The 18,029-nt window shown below is 42.0% G+C and overlaps 1 protein-coding gene across 1 annotated transcript; it reads left to right on the top strand.

Annotated features, from left to right (window-relative positions):
- Window positions 1–9,338: 9,338 nt before the first annotated feature.
- On the top strand, window positions 9,339–17,712 carry LOC110534151 (leucine-rich repeat-containing protein 15). The gene is made up of 2 exons (XM_021618896.2): window positions 9,339–9,612; window positions 15,239–17,712. Exon 2 carries the CDS (start codon window positions 15,247–15,249, stop codon window positions 16,960–16,962), a length of 1,716 nt encoding a protein of 571 aa, XP_021474571.2. The 5' UTR covers window positions 9,339–9,612; window positions 15,239–15,246; the 3' UTR covers window positions 16,963–17,712.
- The last annotated feature ends 317 nt before the right edge of the window (window positions 17,713–18,029 follow it).

Here is an 18,029-nt window from a genome sequence, read left to right as displayed (position 1 = left end):
TCTTCAGTTATAAAAACAGCATCAATATGAAACATTGCATAAGGGATTCATTTATCACCATGTACAAAATTGCATATTCTTCAACACAATTGCTTTATCCCATTACAATTGTGTTTGCAGATTTAAGAACTATGAGTACTTTGAACAGAAGTTCATAGTACTAGGATTTAAGTCCCTGAAAGGGTTATCAAAACTGAAAGGGCACAAATTTTAAATACTTTGTATTTAATTGCATAAATTCCTTGCCTGACGACTCAAACTCAATTCTTCCGTTGCTCTATCATTCGTTACATACTTCAGTCTGAGACTGCCCTGATTGAAGTCGTTTGTGCTGACTTCAAAATGAGGGGTGTTGTACAAAATAAAGTCATCAGCTATTGAATCATCTCTAACTAATCAGAGTATCAAAGCCAAACTGCCACTTTACCCAAGTGTGTTCTGGCTCTAGTCCAACCCATCGGTTTCTGGGACCAATCAGAATGGCTAGAATGTTTTTCCTTTCTAGAAATTGTTGGTTAGGTACTCAGATACAGACTCATTGCGGAGCAGACACGATCGTCCGTGGGCATGGCATAGAGTTTGGCTGGAGCAAGTAGTTTGGGAAGCCAGGCAAATAAATTCCCTGACAAAATAAAACAAACAGAGAACAAAAGAGAATGAATTGCTGAAAAGCACCAAGTTCATCACTATGGCGACTGGTGATTAAGCGTTTCCAGTACGTTTAGCTCACATAATAGTGGGCAGAGATCACACTATTCACATCACTGACGCACACTCAATAGCTCACGTCAAACACGGGATCTGATTGAAAAAGAGTTAGAGTATGTACAGGAAATAGCAACACTATTTTTACCCATAACCGTAAGTCATGAGAACTATGCTATAAAAACAGCCGTCATAGGGTTAGAGTTTGAATCGTCAGAATATTTTCAGTAAATAGGAAGTCATTGTAGCGGCAGGGTAGCCTAGTGGTTAGAGTGTTGGACTAGTAACCGGAAGGTTGCGTGTTCAAACCCCCGAGCTGACTGTCGTTCTGCCCCTGAACAGGCAGTTAACCCACTGTTCCCAGGCCGTCATTGAAAATAAGAATTTGTTCTTAACTGACTTGCCTGGTTAAATAAAGGTAAAATAAAAATAAAAAATAAAAAAAATTGTAAACTGGCTAATCCAAACGTTTCAAAGTGCTTTGTAACACTTCAAAACTAATGGCAACTGAGCTGCCATCACCTTAAAGGAGACCAAACATTAACTTTTCTGGAGTATTGAAACACATGGTTGAGGGTGTAGGGACAGATTAAATGTGTCCTGAAACATTCATCCTGAGGTGTTCTGAAACATGACATGGAGTGTTGTAACACCACATAATCAAGAGTTGTGCAAAACCTTGCCAGAGATTGGGAGCACTAACACGGAAAAGGTTGAAAAACGCTGTTATGGTGTATCGAGTCCTGTGTAGTGCAGAATTGGATCCCTTCTGTTTTGATGCTGTTTCCTCGCACTAAAGCTCCTAAATACCATGATGATGTTTTGAATCTTGTCTACTGCAGAAATAGCTCCTGTAATTGGAAGTCCCTGCTCTTACTGTATATTCCTTGTTCTATATGGTGTGTTTACGTACTCCTAATCGGTCATTCCAAAAGGTCAAATGTACAGTATTATGCTCAAACAAAGGACATGAGAAAAGATAAGTTAGTCTGAAACATTTTACTGTAAGTGTCCTTTCCATTATAACAGCTATGCTGATTGGCTGAAAGCCATGGTTATCAGACCCTAAACCACGGGTATGACAACATTTATTTTTACTGCTCTAATTACATTGGTAACCAGTTTATAATAGCAATAAAGCACCTCAGGGATTTGTGGTATATTGCCAATATACCACGGCTAAGGGCTGTTCTTGGGCACGACGCAACGCCATATACCACACCTAATCAGGCCTTATTGCTTAATTATAACATGTTTCATAAGCCATCATAGTTTGAAATAGTAACTCATAAGATGTTATAACACTAGTTATAATGGGTGTTATAGATGACTATTCATCCTCTTGTCATATGTTCTAATGTCAACTGCTAATAACAGCTGTTATTACACAGTCTGCATGACAACTTATGCCAAATGTTATTACATGCTGCATACTGTAAGTGTCTACCGACCAGGTGTTATAACTAGGGCGTTATATAATTTACCAAACTCTGTGTCGCATTATTACATTCAATGGAATGATGGGCATCATAACCACGTCATATGTCATTCTAGAGTGTGCATAGGCATCTTAAGAAAAGTTACATTCATTTGTTATAAAATAGTTATGTGCTTAATACCACAGAGTTGACAGTATCACAAAACCATTCAGGATCTTCAAGAATCATAGTCAAATGACAACCAGAAAATCTGCTCTGGGGCAAAACAGGATTTGTGACAGCGGTAAGAAAGATGTGCAGGCTACAGTAACAATGACAGCTGTATTATATAAAAATGAAGATGTGCAGGCTACAGTAACAATGACAGCTGTATTATATAAAAATGAAGATGTGCAGGCTACAGTAACAATGACAGCTGTATTATATAAAAATGAAGATGTGCAGGCTACAGTAACAATGACAGCTGTATTATATAAAAATGAAGATGTGCAGGCTACAGTAACAATGACAGCTGTATTATAAAAAATGAAGATGTGCAGGCTACAGTAACAATGACAGCTGTATTATAAAAAATGAAGATGTGCAGGCTACAGTAACAATGACAGCTGTATTATATAAAAATGAAGATGTGCAGGCTACAGTAACAATGACAGCTGTATTATATAAAAATGAAGATGTGCAGGCTACAGTAACAATGACAGCTGTATTATATAAAAATGAATATGTGCAGGCTACAGTAACAATTACAGCTGTATTATAAAAAAAATGGATAGTTAGTCAGGTAGCGAATTCACTAAGTCATTTCAACATGTAGCACTCCGGAAACAGGGTTGGAGAGCCTTGCTCTACACAGTCCAAACAAAGTGATTTGTTTGACAGTAATTTGACAGTATTACCATTAGCTAGCTAGAACCATTCATTCACCCGTAGGGCCAAGACATGAGGCACCAGCAGCCCCACTGTGCCCCCTTTGAAGCATAGCTAGCTAACTAGGTAGAGCAAGTGCTAGCAGTTAGCTAGCTAGCTTGCTATCTACAGGAGGACTTCCGAATTATAAAGCTGACTTTGTAGCACATCACACAATACATGATCTTTCACATACACTTTAAACGCAATTGCATTTTTTAAAATCTTAATACACGTTGATTCATTCAATCTAACTAACATTATGTTATCAATTTTTTTTGCTGTGGTTTTCCATGGGCCTTGGTGAGAGGCAGAGAGAGCTAGCTGGGGCTTGCACATAGTAGCAGTATTTGTTAGTGCGACTGGATTTGCAGTGCATGATACTGTCATCGTAAGGGGCTGTATCCCTGCGAGAAGTGGTCGGTCGGTTACACCAACATCATGCTAGGAGGGGGGAAAGATGGGAAGAGAGATGGTTGGTTGGTAGGTAGCTAATCGAAAGAGTTTATTAAAACGAAAAGAGAGGGAGAAGGAGAGTGGCAGTAACAGTGACCCAGGTGGCTTGAGTGGAAAGGTTATGAAAATTGAACAAAGTGGGGGGGAGTTGAAGGTTATTGTGAAGTTTACGGAGAGAGAGATGCGCAGTAGCATTAACCCACTTAAAGTATCAGACGCCTTGCACTAGGAGGTTGGAGACATCCTCCATGCGAAAATCCTGTTAATCTTTTGCAAATCTGCGATCAAATGGACCAAAGCCTCGAAACTGAAAACACTGTGGGAAAAGGCAGTGGAGTGCTATGTCCCAGGACAGAACCAAAAAACCAAGGGAGTCATTAATGGGGTATCGCTGGAATAACGGAGGATGAGTTGAGGAACATTCTGGAAGGGGCTCGAATCGTAGACACATTCCGGTTCAAGGGGACTCAAAATGGAAAGAGAAGCGAGAGCACGGCTGTGTTAGTTACAGTCGGTGAGGAAACCTTGCCACAGAGAGTGAACCTGGGACTCCTGAACTTCACGGACTACTCACATGTGTGGCCTCCACTGCGGTACTATAAGTGCCAAAGACATGGGCATGTGGCGGCGGTGTGCTGGCAGACAAGAAGATCTGGGGAATGTGGAAGTGATCATGAGTACTCAGAGAGTGCAGGAAGAGAGACGGTGTACTGTAATTGTGGGGAAACCACGTGGCAGCATTTTCGAGGCTGTGAGCACCATATTCGAGCTGAGCAGGTACTGAAGATTCGAGTGGAGGAGGGAGAATCGTAGGCAGAGGCAGCGAAACGAGTATTGGGCGGCGCTGCTGGACAAATTGGGGTGAGAGTGCCGCTGGTAGTGCAGGTTCCAAGGATGGCCCCTCCGCCAGCACCAGTAATACCAGTGAACTTGTACGTAATGAAGAAAAATACGTTGTTGGGCTTATGGTGGAAGTGTTGTGGGTAGCAAAACAGGTGAAGACGTCATCTGGCCTGAAAGATGCAGTGATTAAGCAAGCAGAGACATTCTTAGGGATCAAGCATCAATCAGCAGTGAGTTTTCACTCCTACTTACAGTAGAGGCAGTGAGGAGAGGTGGGTCTCAGGAGGACTGCGGCGTTGGGGATGTGTCGGAACCAGATGATATGCTGCAGTGGAATGCAAGACGTTGAATCTGTAATGGGCAAAATGTAAGAGGTTTGTGGATATATTTAAGGATAAGCTTGAGATAGTCTGTGTGCAGGAAATGTGGTTGAAACCATGTTTAGATTTTGTTTTGCCTGGGTATGTAGCCATACGGGCTGATTGGGTAGTGGGGGGTGGGTATGCAATATTTCTGAAATTAGGGGTACAGTATGGAAGACTAATGTTGAGAACTGAGTTGGAATATATAGTGGTTGGAGTGAGGTTGTCCAGGGTAAAATTACAGTAATTCACTTTTACAAAACATGCCTTGTGCTCGAGATTGGGGCGCTTGATGAGATCATGGCTGCGGTCAAGGCTCCGGTGATGTGGGTAGGGGATTTTAATGCTCACAACCCGCTGCTGAGGGGTAGTACAAAGATGGATCAGAACGGGGAAGTTATTGAAAATTCTTTGATAACTATGGATTAGTTTGAATAAACGATAGATGGCGAACAAGATTTCAGATTGGAAAGGCAAATATGTCCTGCATTGATCTGACGCTGGCATCGGGGGATCCAGCAAGAAGAGGCGATTCGGATGTAATGAACCGGTACAATTGGGAGCAACCATTTCCCGATTCTGAGCTTATTTGGCAGAAAACTGTTGGTGGAAGTGAATGAAAAACCTAGATGCCAGGACTTTGGAAAAGCTCAATGGGAGGAATTTGCTGAGAAATGTGCAGAAGGAGTGAAAAGGTTAATAGCGATGGCTCCGTTGAAGAATGGAATGAATCCATGTGTTCAATGATAAATCAAGTTTCTGCACTTACTATCCCACAGAAAATACCTTCTAAGGCATGGATCAGTGTGCCCTGGTGGAACAAGGAAGGTGGTGCTGAGTTTTGTGCTAGAAATTTATCATACAGAAACCTGAGACTATATTCAATAGAGAGTTCAGAGGTTGACAATAAAAAGCTATGTGCAGTAGCGAGGAACGTCATTAACGGAGCTAAGCAGGAGTGTTGGAGGAAATATTGTGGGGAAATTGGGGGCCGATACATCAGTGGGTGAAGGGTGGGTGGTGATTCGGCGAATGTCAGGGAGTTACAGACGGTTGGGCATGCTGGTGTTGGAGGATGGAGAAGAGATTGTCGCAATCCACAGTGTAGATCATTTTGGGGAGGAAGGAATTATGACACAGACTGTAATGATGTCATACAGAGGTGGTGAGCTTGAGCCCAACTATGACAATATTGACCCGAGCAACATGTTGTTTTTTTTCAATAAATGATCTGCGTCTGCAAGATCTCACCTCGTGGGGCATCAATGATCATGAGGAAGGTGAGGGATCAGCCCAGAACTACACGGCAGGACCTGGTCAATGACCTGAAGAGAGCTGGGACCACAGTCTCAAAGAAAACCCTTAGTAACACACTACGTCGTCATGGATTAAAATCCTGCAGCGCACGCAAGGTCCCCCTTCTCAAGCCAGCGCATGCCTAGGCCCGTCTGAAGTTTGCCAATGACCATCTGGATGATGCAGAGGAAGAATGGGAGAAGGTCATGTGGTCTGATGAGACAAAAATAGAGCTTTTTGGTCTAAACTCCACTCGCCGTGTTTGGAGGAAGAAGAAGGATGAGTACAACCCCAAGAATACCATCCCAACCGTGAAGCATGGTGGTGGAAACATCATTCTTTGGGGATGCTTTTCTGCAATGGGGACAGGACGACTGCACTGTATTGAGGGGAGGATGGATGGGGCCATGCATCGCGAGATCTTGGCCAACAACCTCCTTCCCTCAGTAAGAGCATTGAAGATGGGTCGTGGCTGGGTCTTCCAGCATGACAACGACCCGAAACACACAGCCAGGGCAACTAAGGAGTGGCTCCGTAGGAAGCATCTCAAGGTCCTGGAGTGGCCTAGCCAGTCTCCAGACCTGAACCCAATAGAAAATCTTTGGAGGGAGCTGAAAGTCCGTATTGCCCAGCAACAGCCCCGAAACGTGAAGGATCTGGAGACGGTCTGTATGGAGGAGTGGGCCAAAATCCCTGCTGCAGTGTGTGCAAACCTGTTCAAGAACTACAGTAAACGTATGATCTCTGTAATTGAAAACAAAGGTTTCTGTACCAAATATTAAGTTCAGATTTTCTGATGTATCAAATACTTATGTCATGCAATAAAATGCTAATGAATGACTTAAAAACCATACAATGTGATGTTCTGGATTTTTGTTTTAGATTCCGTCTCTCACAGTTGAAGTGTACCTATGATAAAAATTACAGACCTCTACATGCTTTGTAAGTAGGAAAACCTGCAAAATCGGCAGTGTATCAAATACTTGTTCTCCCCACTGTATCTGCTGATTTCTGGTCAAAAATAATATAGCATTGTTGCCGCCCCCTTAGCATTGAATGAAAGGGTAGCCAGCTAGCATTTGGCCTCCCTTGATTAAAAAAAGTATAAAATAATAATCAATCAGCGTTGAGCTAAAATAAGTGAGCTCAACTGTGAATGGACCTGGCACACCAAAAAAAAAACATGTTTGGATTTGGCTTCACTCCAATCACATCACATTGAGAGTAATAAATCATTGACAAAAACAACTTGAATTGTTGCATGTCGTTGTGTTGTTGTCCTTCAGTGGCAAGCTAGCTAAAATTGTCCCTTTAGCCTTGTATGGAGATGGAAATTTGGACTTGTGGTTTTACTTAATTCTCCGTACTGGTCAACGATTTTAACAGCGATTCTGATCCAACCAGAAATTCATACATTGTGCCTCTGGCCTAAGAGGAAGGAAGTTAAATATATATATAAAAAGTATTCAATTCTCAGTGTCTTTAAAAAAATGTTTTATCAGATTATTGAGGGAAAATCATCATCAATCAATATTTATTTAATAAACCATTTTCAATTAAAAACGATTTGATTGTATGAGAGACACAGTCTGGCAGAACATTATTTTAGTGTTTTGATGCTGTCTTTTACATGGTCTGAAACGCCAAGTGTTTTCACAACACTCTTTGGGTGTTTCAGAGTACTTCAATTCTATTTTGAAATACATTCGGTGTATCCAGTGGTGGACAAAGTACCCAATTGTCATACTTGAGTAGAAGTATAGATACCGTAATAGAAAGTTACTCAGTTATTAACGAGTACTTTGGGTTGTCAGGGAAAATGTGTGGTTCTATGTCTTTGTTGTAAATGTTTTGTGGCCAAACTGGTGGCAGTTGGTAAAAAAGACAATAGTGGTAAGAGTTGCAGAGTTCATTGAAAATAATGCCATTGTTGATGAGGTGCTGTTTTTTAATTAATCAGGCTATTTTCTCTTGAACCACATGGTTTATCCACTAGAAACTTATGGACAATATGGACACAGACATAAGACATTTATTCTATAGTTTATATGATAAATTATTGAAGTATACCTCACCAAAATTACCACAGATTGCCATAGATTAGCTGTTAATTACCTAAATTACTTAAGATTCCGGTAACTTTAGTAAATTACCGGTACCTTTGCAACCCTAAACTGCACCGGAAAAAAACACCCAAAGCATTTGCAAAGGGTTAGTTAAGTGTTCCTTAGTTGTAATCATTTACATCTGTATTTTGACAATGCTGGTCTCGTAAAGTAGGCTAAATGTCTTGGGTGCTGCTGGGACCCTCTGAGATATATGTCAACTCCACCCTTGCTATCTTGTTTCAGGGGGAAGTGGGGGTATCCGTGCCCTTGCTCTGTGTCTGTGTCATAAAACAAATGGATTTCCCTTTTACAGCAACAGTCAGCGAAATGTTAACGAGAATAATATGTGAATATAAACCCTCCTTTCTCCACAGTGCCTTCAGAATGTTGTTGTTTTTACCATCTACAGTACACACAAAAAGTGAAAGCATGTTTTTAGACATTTTTGCAAATTTATGGAGAATGAAATACTGAAACATCTCATTTACATAAGTAAAAAGTAAATCCCTGAGTCAATACTTTGTGGAAACACCTTTGGCGGCGAGTAAAGCTTTGCTTTGTCTTGGGTATGTCTGTATCAGCGTGCACATCTGGATTTTTATGCCACTCTTCCTTACAGATTTCCTCAAGCTCTGTTAGGTTAGATGGGGAGCGTTGGTGAACAGCAAACTTCAAGTCTTTCCACAGATTTTCAGTGGGATTCAAGTCTGGGCTTTGGCTGGGCCACTCAAGGACTATAACATTTTTTCTGAAGTCATTCCAGTTACAGTGGTTATCTGTTTGGATTGATCTCTAGGCTAGTATTTCTGTACACTCTGAGCTATGCATGAGAAGAATCCCTGGGCCGGCCCCTCTTATGTGGGGAACATGATCAGGCTTTTGGTCATCGGTAAATTGGGCAGCCCCTCCAACCCATATCGAAAGCTCAATGTCAGTGTCTAACACAAATGCTAACTTATGCTCGTGCAGACACACAACAATAAAGTCCCATACACACACACATCCCCCTTCCCTACATTCTTAACAGTCCTGAATTATACAGTATATACATTCATATTGCATGCAACAATTCCACACAAACAAGACACAAGACACACACACAACAAGACACACAAACACGCTCCAAGGAACACACATTCATGCAAATAATCCCAAGCCCACACTCACACAAATACAAACCTAGCCCTTTTACACAAAGGGTGGGGCTTTCCCCTCCACCACACTTCCCAAAAATGTGTGAGAGAGGGTATGACAGAGAGAGAGAGAGAGCACAGGGCGTTGCAAGCAAGGGAGGAAATATTGATGAGAATGATGGACCTGATGACGAAGAGTAGAACAATGTGATGATGTGTGGTTCTGGACGAGACTGGAATCTCTATTTAAATCATATCAGACAGTCTGACGAGAAGAGGCATAGTGACGAGAGAGGATAAAAGATAACAGACGGTCCCCACCAACTAATTTCCCAGTTCACTCCTCTGCCAAGTACTGTACAAGGTAAGCTCTTCTTTACCACGTAGACTACAGCATCTTGTTTTACAATAGTTAGCAGGACACCACTTAATACTCGTCAAGTGTTTTCTAAACTTTATTATGAAGTTTTAATTGTCCAAGCAAAACCAAAGCTATCATTGTGATTATAAAGTAGACGACTGTTAAGTGTGGTTTTCTGTAACCATCAATAAATCATTGGGTTGTGACTCAACGTGAATAACTTAAAATGAGCTCCCGAGTGGCGCAGCGGTCTGAAGCACTGCGTCTCAGAGCAAGAGGCGTCACTACAGTCCCAGTTTCGTATCCAGGCTTTATCACATCCGGCCGTGATTGGGAGTCTCATAGGGTGGCGCACAATTGGCCCAGCTCTGTCCGGGGTTGGCCGTCATTGTAAATAACAAACTTGTCTAGTTGAATAAAAAAAACGGTACTATTTTGGGGTGTTACTATTTGCAAATGATGTGGGAATCTGAATAGAAATTTGTTTTTGAAACTACACTTTCAGCCCATAACAGATTTTGTTCAGGAACTTTCGTAAAAAAAATCATCATTCATGTCACTTTCTATTACCTCTGTGATGTTGTTAGTCTGTGTAACTTTCCACATACGCTCACCCTCCTTTTTGCTGGACGGATCTTTTGTGACAGGCAAATTGCTGATAATTCAGTCCTGGAAATCGGGGGGAAAAAGATCTCAGCAATTAATGGTGAACTGGAAATGTTTTAGCCATTATACTGTAGAAAGTTCCAGCCCACTCCAGACTGTGGTTTGGTGAAACTGGGACAGATTATATCAGAGAGGAGTCGTGGTTTTAAATGTCAGCGCTCTTTCAAATAGGGACCTTAAGAATTGAATATTGCTGAGGAGTCAGAAGAGGCATATAAAATAGACACCATTTTCAGATTATTCTGTGTGTTACTGCAATACGGCAGTGATTCTACCTTATTTATGGCATACTATTGAATGGCAAAATAGTGCATGTGTTGCGATTCATAACCTCAGAATGACCTCTGCTGGCCAATGGTGCTGTTAAATCATGTCTGTCATGTCTTTCCTCCCAACACTTAAAGGGGAACTGCGATAGGATAATGTTCAACTACAGTTTCTTCAGATGAAACATCTGCCTAAGAGTCAGAGATAAAGTCAGATAACGATTCTGTCATTATACCGCTGCTATAGTCAATACTGACCAAGTTCCAGTGGTTGTCATTATGTCCCGTGGGGAGCAGCATGTTACATACACACCCACACAGGTTGCTATGTTTTTGACGAGGACAAAAGTTATCAAAATCTAGTCGCAGTCATAAGATATGACACCGATATTTTGATAATAAACTATAACTATGTTATTATAACTCTAAGCAAATAGGCTACATACTAACTGAACTGAAAGTGTATTGAAATGGGTAACATCTGGGGAAACACCAGGAATAATTGTATATTCTTTATTTAAAAAGAATAATACATGGCCTGAATAAAAACAGTTCCTCTGTGGCTGTGTTCAATGGAAGGACAAACACGCTGCCTTGGAAATACATCTTAATAAGGATCCGCCCCTGTTTTTCCATTTTCGACTAAAATTACATACCCAAATCTAACTGCCTGTACCTCAGGACCTGAAGCAAGGATATGCATATTCTTGATACCATTTGAAAGGAAACACTTTTACGTTTGTGGAAATGTAAAATGAATGTAGGAGAATATAACACATTAGATCTGGTAAAAGATAATACAAAGACAAAAACATGCGTTTTTTGTATTTTTTTTGTACCATCTTCTTTGAATTGCAAGAGAAAAGCCATAATGTATTATTCCAGACGCAATTTAGGTTTTGGGCCACTAGGTGGCAGCAGTGTATGTGTAAAGTTTTAGACTGATCCAATGAACCATTGCATTTCTGTTCAACTGTCCAAATGTGCCTGATTGGTTTATTAATAACTTTTCAAGTTCATAGCTGTGCACTCTCCTCAAACAATAGCATGGTATTATTTCATTGTAATAGCTACTGTAAATTGGATTAACAAGAATTTAAGCTTTCTGCCAATATCAGATATGTCTATGTCCTGGGAAATGTTCTTGTTACTTACAACCTCATGCTAATCGCATTTGCCAACATCAGCTCAACCGTCCCGTGGGGGACCCACCGATCCTGTAGAGGTTTTAATACGTCCTAGCCACACAGAAAATAGCATTCTGCTGCCATTTGATTTTAATAACGAACCAGGGTCCTTATGGAGAGAGCCCGAAACCAAACGGACTCTAATATTGGTAGAGCATTTCCACTGGGCACACACTGGTTGAATCAACATTGTTTCGATGTAATTGCAAAGAAATGACGTTGAATCAACGTGGAATAGACGTTGAATTGACGTCTGTGCCCAGTGGGTGGTAAAAGCTGCCTCCTCTGTCATTATAAACAATTGAAACAGTCCACAGCCCCAGACAGCTGCAGTCAACCAGTCTGCTATGGCTTTGGCGTGGCCATCCTCCAACTACAGCACTTGGAGCCACACTTAAATGTTTTATATTTTATGTTGAATTTTGCACTTCTTTTACTGGTACTTTGCAACTTTTTACCTTTCATTCAATTAATAACATGTTAGTAGTGCACTTATTTTTGAAGTTTTTCCTAACGATATTTGAGGTGGTTTCATTTTCCTTATTTGAAGCACTTACTCGAGTGGCTCTACATATGAGTGTCTGCTAACTAGGGTTGCAAAGCTACCGGTGATTTATCAAAGTTACCGGAATCTTCTGTAATTTTAGGTAATTAACAGGTAATTTATGGTAATTTAGCAAATTTATACTTGAATAACTTAAAAAAAAAATGTATTCATACATAGTATTCATTTTCTTTTATATCTGTGTCCATATGATCCATGATTTTCTAGTGGATAGACCATATGGTTTAGAGACAGCCTGAAAAGTAAACATATAATCACAATGGCATTATTTTCAATGAACTCTTCCAACTATTGTCTTTTTTCATAACTGCCACCAGTTTGGCCACAAAACATTTACAACAAAGACATAGAACCACACATTTTCCCTGACAACCCAAAGTACTCGTTACATTTTGAATGCTTAGCAGAACAGGAACATTTTGACATTTGCGCACTTATAAAGAGAATACACGGTCATCTCTACTGCCTATGGTCTGGCGGACTCATTAAACACAAATGCATCTTTTGTAAATAATATCTGAGTGTTGGAGTATGCCCCTGGCTATCCGTACAGTTTTAAAACAAGAAAATTATGCTGTTTGCTTTGCTTAATATAAAGAATTTAAAATGATTTATACTTTTACTTTTGATACTTAAGTATATTTTAACAATTACATTTACCCTTGATACTTAAGTATATTTAAAACCAAATATTTTAGAATTTTACTCAAGTAGAATTTTTCAGGGTGACTCTCATTTTTACTTGAGTAACTTTCTATTACGGTATCTATACTTCTACTCAAGTATGACAATTGGGTACTTTGTCCACCACTGAATACACCGAATGTATTTCAAAATAGAATTGAAGTACTCTGAAACACCCAAAGAGTGTTGTGAAAACACTTGGCGTTTCAGACCATGTAAAAGACAGCATCATATGAAATACCAACCACATAGAACAACACTACATATTCCCTTTTTTCAAAGATAGAGAAACATGAAAACCAAAACATCCCATTCTTATGTAGCCTATCACACACAGTTTCTTGTAAACTATGAATGTATGGTCGTACTTTTGGTTTACCCTCGTTTGAATAGAAAGGTGTGATACTCATATTATGTTAACCGTCCCATTCCGTTCAACGATGAAGTACTATTAAATGGGGACTAAGCAGTTGAAACAATAACAAAGTGGATCCCCTCCCCTGTTTCGATGAAAAAGCTGAGGAGTGGGGCTGGAGAAATGTAACCACTCTCAAATTCATGGACAGACGCAAGGATTGACCATCTATGACATCAACATTATAGTTTTATTCATTTTTTGAGGCTATTATTTGTTTACATTTACTTTGTTTACAAACATTGGAGTAAAACAAGCTTATATTTTGTGACAGAGTTCATGAGGCATTTATAAGTTATATTCTTCAAGAATCAATAGTTACATACAATACATATACAAAAGTATGTGGACACCCCTTCACATCAGTGGTTTCGGCTATTTCAGACACACCCTTTGCTTGTAGGTGTATAAAATCGAGCACAAAGCCATGCAATATTGATAGACAGACATTGGCAGTAGAATGGCCTTACTGACGAGCTCAGTGACTTTCAATGTGGCACCGCCATAGGATGTCACCTTTTCAACAAGTTAATTAGTCAAATTTCTGCCCTTCTAGAGCTTCCCTGGTCAACAGTAAGTGCTGTAATTGTGAAGTGGAAACGACTAGGAGCAACAACAGCTCAGCCGGGAAGTGGTAAGCCACACAAGCTCACAGAACGGGACCGCCGAGTGCTGAAGCACGTGGCGCGTAATAATTGCCTGTCCTCGGTTGCAACACTCACCGAGTTCCAAACTGCCTTTGTAAGCAACGTCCGCACAAGAACTGTTCTTCGGGAGTTTCATGAAATGGGTTTCCATGGCCGAGCAGCAGCACACAAGCCTACGATCACAATGTGCAATGCATTGTGATTGGTTGGAGAGGTGTAAAGCTCGCTGCCATTGGACTCTGGAAGAGGTGGAACCGCGTTCTCTGGAGTGATGAATCGTGCTTCACTCTCTGCTAGTCCGATGGACGAATCTGGGTTTGGTGGATGCCAGGAGAATGCAGCCTACCCCAATGCATTGTGCCAACTGTAAAGTTTGGTGGATGAGGAATAATGGTCTGGGGCTGTTTGTCATGGAATGGGCCCCTTAGTTCCAGTGAGGTAAAGTCTTAACACTCCAGTAAAGAAGACCCTTTATTGTTTCAGCAGGACAATTCCCCAGTGCACAAAGTGAGGTCCATACAGAAATGGTCTGTCGAGATTGGTGTGGAAGAACTTGACTGGCCTGCACAGAGCCCTGCCCTCAACCCCATCGAACGCCTTTTGGATGAATTGGAACGCTGACTGCGAGTCACGCCTAATCGTCCAACATCAGTGCCTGACCTCACTAATAGTCTTGTGGCTGAATGGAAGCAAGTCCCTGCAGCAATGTTCCAACATATAGTGGAAAGCCTTCCCAGAACAGTGGAGGCTGTTATAGCAGCAATGGGAGGACCAACCCCATATTAACGCCCATGATTTTAGAATGAGATGTTCGATGAGCAGGTGTCCACATACTTTTGGTTATGTAGTGTATCATTAATAAATAAGTACAAAAAATGGATATAGCAACTGCCGATTGCCCCTAAGTCAACAGAGATTTAAGATTCCAGTACTAGACGATAGGCTAGTCTCTTTGGCCTGCACCCTCCCATGGTCCTATATCCACATAAAACCAATTTTACAAAACACAATTTCAAGAAATTATGATGCAGCTTTATTTGTCTGAAGCATTTTTCACATCACTCATTTTATTTATAACATCTTATTTTACTTTGTGGATTTTTTGTTTAGTGTCACGTGCAAACACATACGGCTTTATTAACTTGACATTTTGTTTGTGTGTGCATCAAACAAAGCTAACCCCTCTTCCTCTTTTCTAGGAGCATCAATGGACCTGTCAATCAATCTCTACCCCTTTCTCCTCCTCTTTTCCATCAGTGGAGTTCTTGGAGTGTGCCCAGATGTATGCCAGTGCAGAGACAGCAAAATCCTCTGCCAAGGCAGGTCAATCACAGAGTTCCCGTCCTCAGTGCCTGGCTCTACCACCACCTTCTACATCTCCAACACCAACATTACCGCTCTCAAACCCCATGACTTGGCTACTTTTGCCGAGGCCCTTGGCATCTTTGTGGTCAAAGACACTGGGATCAGAGAGGTGTTCCCTGGCACCTTTGACCTCAGTCATAACCTGGGTGCCCTGGGCTTCACCGGCACTGAGCTGAATGACCTGCCTGAGGCCCTGTTTCTAAATCTGGTGAAGCTGGAATCTCTGACTCTGAGTGGCAACAAGCTCCTGGTGCTCCGCCCTGCCTGGCTCAACTCCCTCACTGCTCTTAGGACCCTGGACATTAGCAAGAACCTCATCACGTCTGTACCTGAGGAGGCCTTTCGCTCTGTCACTGAGCTGCAGCATCTCTCCCTAGCCAGGAATAACATCAGTCAGCTTTCAAGGGACACCTTCAGGGGCCTGAGAAATCTCAAATCCCTGCGTCTGAACCGGAACGCTCTCAGGGAGATCCCTGCCGGAGCGTTGGATGACCTGGTGAGCCTGGAGGAGATTTCTTTGCAGGATAACGACATCACTCATCTCTCCGCTAACCTGTTCTCCCAGCTGCAGAGCCTGCAGAAGCTTTATCTCTCCAGCAACCGGCTGACTTCCCTCCCACAGGGGATTTTCCTCAACCTCCCAAACTTGGCCCAGATCTCCCTGTATGAGAATGAGCTCCAGAGTCTGTCCCCAGGGGTTTTTGGGCCCATGGCTCTGAAGGAGCTATGGCTGTATGACAACCGGCTGACACGCCTGGAGGGCAAAACCTTCAGCAACCTGACCCAGCTACGTCTGCTGGTGCTGAGCCGGAACCAGATCAGCTCTGTGTCCCCCAGGGCCTTCAGTGGACTGGCCGAGCTGGGGGAAGTGTCGCTGCACACCAACCTCCTCACCAGCCTGCGGGAAGGGACCTTCCAGGGGCTGCCCAAGCTGGTCAACATCTCCCTCAAGCACAACTACATCAGCTCCCTCCCCGCAGGGCTTCTCCAGGGCCAGACACAACTTGGCCAGCTGGTCCTCCACAACAACTCCCTACCCAACCTGCCCTCAGAGCTCCTCAGCACCCTAACAGTGGCCAAGGAGGTGTTGCTGGCTGACAACCCCTGGAGGTGCGACCAGGATATTGTGCCACTGCGCGACTGGCTGACACGGCACCCCACCAAGACCAACCTCAGTGCTGTGGTGTGCCTCACGCCCTCTGCCCTGAGAGGTTACAGCATAGCCAATCTGACCAACAACGAGCTGATGCAGGATACTACGACAGCCATCCCTGATATCGCCCCCACAGAGAAGAGGAGGAAACCCCACACCCCCCCTTCCAAGACAAGCACCCCCTCTCCTGCTACAGAGGCCACACCCACCCAGGAGCAGGGGGAGGACACCGGTAGTGGGCGGGGGAACGGAGAGGGCGTGTCCAGGAACACGCAGATTCTTATCACCGCGGTAGTCTGCACCGCTGTCATCACCAGTCTCATCGTCTGCTGCGTCTGTTGGAGGAGGAACAAGAGAGGCAGCCGCAATCTTGGCCGCAGGAACAAAAACAACTCAGTCATCTAGACTGGCCCAGAGGCCTGAGCACCACATAGGAGGTGTACTGTACAGTAATGCTGAACATGCCAGAGCAAATAACATTCTGATGTGGTTTTTCCCAAACATGTTAGCACAGGAACCCATCATGTCTCTATTAAGAACCCATGACCAACGACCGACGAGCTTGGCCCTGACTTTTGGGAAAGCCCACTCTGATGGAATAAGTGGCTCTGATTGGGATTCCATAATATGATTACTGATATGATATGATTACATAATAAGTCCCTCTCGAAGCTCTTTAGCAAGCTTGCTGTGGTCTGATGTTTTGCACAAAAAAAACAAGATATAAACTGTAACAATAATCACATGAAAATGGCATGGATGGTATGCACAAAATGCCATGCATGTTTTTCTTTTCAATACTGGACAAATACTTCATACTGAACAAATCTAATGTCAAGACTTATTGCACTAATTAATAGATATACAGTGTATTCAGAAAGTATTCAGACCCCTTCACTTTTTTCCTCATTTTGTTACGTTACAGCCTTATTCTAAAATGGATTAAATCGTTTTTTTTCTCTCTCATCAATCTACACACAATACCCTAGAATGACAAAGCAAAAACAGGTTTTTAGAAAATGTCTTAAATATCACATATACGTAAGTAGCTCTCCGAATGCACTGTAAGCTGGTTTCATCTCATTGCAAATGGTTATGCTTCACACACAAATCAAGTAAAATGACTGTTATATTTAATAAATATGCTACATATTAGTGATATTCTGAAATGCTTAAGAGACAAGGGTTCATTGTGTGGCACAGTGTGTTAAAAATGACATTTTAACAACAACAATGTGTTCAATTGATGTGAGGGCATTCAACTTCTCTTCTTCAGTATTTGATCAAGTTGCAAATCACAAACACTTGTTCTTCAGGAAAACTGAGTCCTGGCTATTGGAGTGAGAAGTCAACACACAAATCAAATTTGGATTGCATTCTGAGTAGGCTACAACAGAGATTCATGATCAGATGGGTTTATGCCAAGGTTTCATGATGAGGTTGGCTGGGGTTCACATTAAGAGCTCTGAAAT

Source organism: Oncorhynchus mykiss, chromosome 1 (assembly GCF_013265735.2).
Source record: "Oncorhynchus mykiss isolate Arlee chromosome 1, USDA_OmykA_1.1, whole genome shotgun sequence".
In the NCBI taxonomy this organism is placed as follows: domain Eukaryota; kingdom Metazoa; phylum Chordata; class Actinopteri; order Salmoniformes; family Salmonidae; genus Oncorhynchus; species Oncorhynchus mykiss.
The sequence above is the reverse complement of the archived record's forward strand: the minus strand, read 5'-3'. Positions and strand labels throughout refer to the sequence as shown.

Bases quoted from the DNA above. Each gene is read 5' to 3' on its own strand.
- LOC110534151 (XM_021618896.2), top strand. From the start codon at position 15,247: ATGGACCTGTCAATCAATCTCTACCCCTTTCTCCTCCTCTTTTCCATC.